Source organism: Mesitornis unicolor, unplaced genomic scaffold (assembly GCF_000695765.1).
Source record: "Mesitornis unicolor isolate BGI_N332 unplaced genomic scaffold, ASM69576v1 scaffold16764, whole genome shotgun sequence".
Taxonomy (NCBI): domain Eukaryota; kingdom Metazoa; phylum Chordata; class Aves; order Mesitornithiformes; family Mesitornithidae; genus Mesitornis; species Mesitornis unicolor.
Window position 1 is genome coordinate 44,088 of NW_010178240.1, and position 5,459 is coordinate 49,546.

General features: G+C 38.2%; 1 protein-coding gene across 1 annotated transcript in view; it reads right to left on the reverse strand.

Moving 5' to 3' along the window:
- Positions 1–5,459, reverse strand: part of RDX (radixin) — a 16,060-nt gene that overhangs the window by 6,268 nt on the left and 4,333 nt on the right. The window contains exons 5-7 of the mRNA XM_010182390.1: positions 5,120–5,212; positions 4,025–4,267; positions 2,939–3,099 (exon numbers count right to left, since the gene is read on the reverse strand). Of these exons, the coding sequence (XP_010180692.1) occupies positions 2,939–3,099; positions 4,025–4,267; positions 5,120–5,212 (497 nt within the window). The remainder of the gene's footprint in view (positions 1–2,938; positions 3,100–4,024; positions 4,268–5,119; positions 5,213–5,459) is intronic.

Consider the following 5,459-nt stretch of genomic DNA (forward strand, 5'->3'; position numbering starts at 1 on the left):
AAGATGAGAAGTATAAAACTAGAAACACGCACAGTTAAAAGTATCAGGTACACATGTTTTAAATCATTACAGTGATTCTGCCAAATCCCAGGAAGGGCCATGTGTATGTACTGAGTGCAAGGCCAAACAAATACAAGACAAAGAGAGGAGGGCTCATTTTTGTGAGAGCTGCTTAGCAGATTCATTTGTATACCTATTTATATGGGACTGGTTCCTGCCATCTCCAAGTGTATTTAGGTGAAAAAGCCCACAAACTTGCCCTTTTCTAAGGCATATGGCCACGTGTATTTGGCAGCACTCTCCACTATAACGTGCGGTATCAGAAAAACATCAAGGTTTCTCAATACCTAAGACATTGACCTATTAAATTAAATTTCTCTTAACCTGGGGCTAAGCAATATGCAGGCAGTGATTGAAAGTTCTTACATTACCCATAGAGCTCTTATGTGGCCAAATTACCCTGTTTTCAAGAAAGCCAATTTGCTCTGATGATTCACATCCTGTTTAGAATTGACAGTCACCAGTGCTTCCTCCTAACTGTATGTAGTAATTTCTTAAGCACAGTACCCTTTTCCAGGGATACAATTTGAAAATATTTCATTTTGACCAGACTGTGAAACAGAAGATGATCAGAATCTGTGCACTGCTCTGGAAAAAGGCTATTACAGTGCATTTAGCAAAGCTGTGAGAAAAAAGTGTGTTAAATAACAACAATGGAGCTCAGAGAAATTAACTGTATCTCTTTATTGTTAACCAATGAATGTTATCCAAAATAGTAGATGTAATTGTAGCTTAATTGTACAACACAAAACATGATGCTAAAGAAAAAAGCACGTGGAAAATTACTTCACCAAGTAATCATTAAATGTATTCTTAGTATTTCCGTACTAGTAAGTGTTCCCAACTGCTGGTGACAGCAGCTATTACCACTTTGTTCATTGTGAAAATCCATATTACAAATGGTTGTTCCTGGTTGTTTAGGAGAAAAAAAAAATCACACAGCTTTATAAATGGATCTAACCCATTTAGCCCTACTCTATATATTGTAGATGTATGAACAGCAAACTTTACTGGGGTTTCCCCCCCCCAACACTGAAACTGATGTATCAGTGTTAGTGCACACTGTCCAGGGAAAAATGAAAACTCACTGGAAGCACAGTATTTCACCTGCTATGGCAAAACTGTTCGAATACTTCAGAAATTTGCTTAAGCTTCGGTGTATGAAGCCTGGGAAACAAGAACTGTTCTTACGAAGCACTGCAGTAGAAACACCAACTTCCACCAAGCAGCATTTTGAAGTATGTGCACACCATCTGCACATCAGTCTCCAAGGTCACTCAGATATGTTTAGCGCCACAAACCAAAAATATATTAATGCATCTTTATTTTATTTTCATGATGTCACCCCACATAGCCAGCTTTTAACTCCGCAAAATAAAAAAGAAAAAACTTAGTTGGGCTGTTCATAAGAAATTCCAACCTATTGTGCATGAAAAAAATGTTTAATAAAATGGCAAATTTTAATAGATAAGTGTAAATTTATGAGTGCATAATATCAAACAGAAAAGAGCTGAACCATCCTCAGAGAAAGCAGGGTTCTTCTATTGTACATATTTACTAGGGTACTATAACAGAAGGAATTACTGCAGTCCACATTAACTGTAAAATTAGTTGTAAAGTTCAATTTCTAAACAAATTTCTCAAAAAAGCAGGTGTCCTTTTCAAGAGAGAAAGGACTTAATTACAATGATCTGACATCAGATATGACAGTGACAAAGCTAGCTTCACTGAAAAATGAAGCTACAAAGACTTTTACTCCAATTCTGGGAACTTTCGTTTCGTATTTGGGAACTCAAACCCAAACTAACTCAACATGCACATTTTACACCCCTCCCAGGAGATCGTATACCAGTGACTGATTACAGCTTTAAAACACACAAGGTGCTTTTACAACTAAAGGCAGTAAGACAGTACTTAGCACTATAAATCCTTCTTGAAGTAAAAGAAAATCTGAGGCGACAGGGCTCCTAGCATTCTCTGATATCACTGCCTAGCGATAGTCAATTCAAACAGGTTTTTTTCATGGTGTTTGAAGGACCAGTCATCATGTATATAGTAGTGAGGTAGGATACTGTCCCCTCCCTGGGACTGATGTTTTCATATGCTCCCTTGCCAGAAAGGTCCAGGTCTCCCTACTGCAAATAAAATAATTACAAGCAAATAGCACACGAAGCTTTGTGGTTTTTTTTCTCCCTTTGCTGCGTTAGAACATTTTGCGCATCTAAAAGAATTACCTAGGAAAAGCAATACTTATTCAAGCCTATCAGCAGCCACATGCTGCCCACAGGTAGCGTTCCATTTCAAAACATCTCCTGGAACTACCACCTGCCATCCAGACCTTTGTGAACAGGTAGGCAAAGAAAACCATCAATGATGACGGGACATGAAACACCACAGAGTTTCACTTGGGTGAATAAAAATGAAACCAAAAGTCAGCAATGATAAATTCTTAATGGTGCAGCTACACTGAAAAATGTAATTTCGAACTTCACACTGAAATAGTACCTATCCAGTTTAGGTTCAGTTCCATTCTTCTTTCTATTTCTTAATGTTTACGCAATACATACACTTGTCAGTCATCATATACTTTCACATCAGTTTTCAAAGTAAAAGATATGAAACAATGAAACTGAAAACATGATGGGGAAAAAACCTGCTGTAATTCTCCACACCCTTCCCCCCCAAAAAGCTAGGGATGACAGACTGCCGTTCTGTTGAATAGCTTCCCCTAAATTTGTCTTCTAGCCACTGTAGTCAAACCGGTATTAAGTGCTTTGGCAAAGTGGGATGCAATCCATCAAATCTGCAAAGGCCTGCTTTTTTCTCTGTTGGTGGTTCAGCTTTACGAGGAACATATATGCAAAATAACAGCTCTCACATTGCTTCAAACTCATCAATACGCTGCTTTGTATTGCCTTGTCGGATTTGTCGAAGAGTCTTGTACTTATCACGGCCTGCTTTAACATTCTCAGCATGAAGGACATCATTTTGTGTTTTCTTGGTTTCATCTCTGGCTTGAGCCAACTCAGAACTTAAAGCCTGTTGAATAAAATATTTGCATTTAAGTGCTTTGTCTATTCTTTTAATGATTCTGGAATTTCTGATAACTACTCTGCAACTCGGATACAGATTTTTTGAATACCAACTTATGAAACGCTCGCAGTGCTGTTCAGTTACTCAAGTTGTGAGGTTTATCAGAAAGACTGATGAGGGAAAGAAGGAGAGCAAAGGATTCCTTCCCTACATAACTGTGGGCAAACTTCAAAAAAAGGCCTCATACCATAACATCCAAGAAGAGAGGGACCAGCAGGATAAAGCAGAAGAATGACCTTATTTTTCCAATTTCTGCTTGACTAAAGACAGCTGTTCAGTGACTGGCCAAGCAGAAAGGATACTACACATACATGCTACTAAGATATTGCTGCCAGAAAAATAAGCAGCTTTCCCTTTCTTTTATTTCCTTCCCAAATAGATATTTCATAAGGCAGCAAACCATTACCTCTAGCATAGATTCTTATTCTTTGAGGGGTAAGTCTAGTCTAGGAGGAAATGCTCCATTTCAGAGAAATAAGATTAAGCCAAAATGGGCATAATTCAGTTTTTACAATGCCTGTGAATGACTGTAAATAAACACAAACTCCATTAAGCAAGCACCTGTTCATACCACTTAATGAATTTCAGCATTGAAAAAAGGAAAGCATTACTTTTTAACATTCAGTGTCCTGGACGCTGCGACAACATGCCAATACTTTGAAGATTAAAGCACAGTCTTATATTCAATCTTTCTCTCTATTCCACTTCTAGAATACTGTGAATGATACCGACTGGTAAATTAGTAATAAACCTAGTAAATTATAAAAAGTCTGTTTCCTTGGCACACCGTAATTTCAATGAGATTTTTAGCAAATAAAGAATGAGAACCCAAAGGCTGATTTATGTTGCTACAACTACGAGTCTTCATTACCTGGAGTTGTTTCTTAACACGTTCATTTTTCTGTGTTTCTGTTACCCGTTCTTCCTCACTCCTGTGATTCATGACCCCATCAGATGACAGTTCTGCACTGGCTTCAGCGTTGTTCTCATCGTGTTCGTCGTGTTCGTTCTCTGTTGGAGGAATAACTGGTGGGGGAGGAGGTGGAGGAGGAGCAGACATCACAGATTTCAGCTCTTCTTTGGTCTTTTCCAAGTCCTCTTGGGCTGCAAAAGCCTAAATACAGTAAGCAGTACTTAGCATCTTTTAAAATTATTTATGAGTAGTCAGAAAGCTAAAATTAAATTTTTGAGATGTTTTCAGACACATGGATACTGTCCTTTATCAGTGACATGACTAGCTTACACACTGAACATTGTCAAATAGGAATAGAGGGTAAAACACTGTACGACTCAAAACCAGCTGCACCAGAGTCCAGCAATTGCCTGCAGTAGACAAGAGAAGAGGGAGAGAACAGGGCAGTCATACTGATTGCTTTCCAACTTTCCTTGCCTCCTGAAATTTGAGGCTTAAGGACTTCCTAAATCAAAAGGCGACATCTTCAAATTTCATATTCAACCAGAACTTACAAGAATTTATTCAATCACTTTTTTGAACCTGTATTCACAATTAGTATTCACATCCCATGGCTAATTACAGATTTTGTGAAGAAATACTATTTCGCTTTTAACTGTTGTCCACTCACATTTGGTGTGCCCTTGTTATTGTCCTGGTTCATCTTTTCACCACCACTCATGACTTTATACACCTCCCTCCCGAGGTGTTTTCTTTTTCAACACGAAACTCCAATCTATTTCATCACCATACATAAGGAAGCCATTTCAAATCTCTGACCATACCTTCACAATGAGATTCCCCCGCCCCTTCATGACTATTTAATATTAATAAATTAGTTAAATAGACATATAGGCTGTCTTCAGTAGACTGGAAAACAAAAACCTTTAAGAAAGGCTTCTCTGAAGCCTAAGGGAAAGAAAGATTCAACTCCATGGACTTCCAGAAAGATTTCTGCACTCATCCCCCTTAGTTTCTTTGAAGTTCTGACTTCACACAGCATGAGTTCATTACTTTGTGCTGCCACTCTGAGGCTTCCTCTTCTTTCTTTTTCTTGGCCTCCTCTAGAAGTGCTATCTTGGCAGTGAATTCAGCAAGTTCTGCTGCCTGGAACAAACAAACAAACAAAAAAATGAAGTAAGTTTTAATTTGGTATCATTTTGGTTCTGCAGTGGAAGAAAGCAAAACGTTTGCTGTGATCTGGCTTGAAAAGAGCTAGTTTCCATCTCTTTGCTAAAAATAGACACTTTAAGCATACACAACAGAGGGAATGAATCTGTACTCTTGCCTGATGGTAGTAAGTTCAGAAAAAAAATATTTATCTTCTGTACTTCCAAAGCTTGCTGGGAAAGAG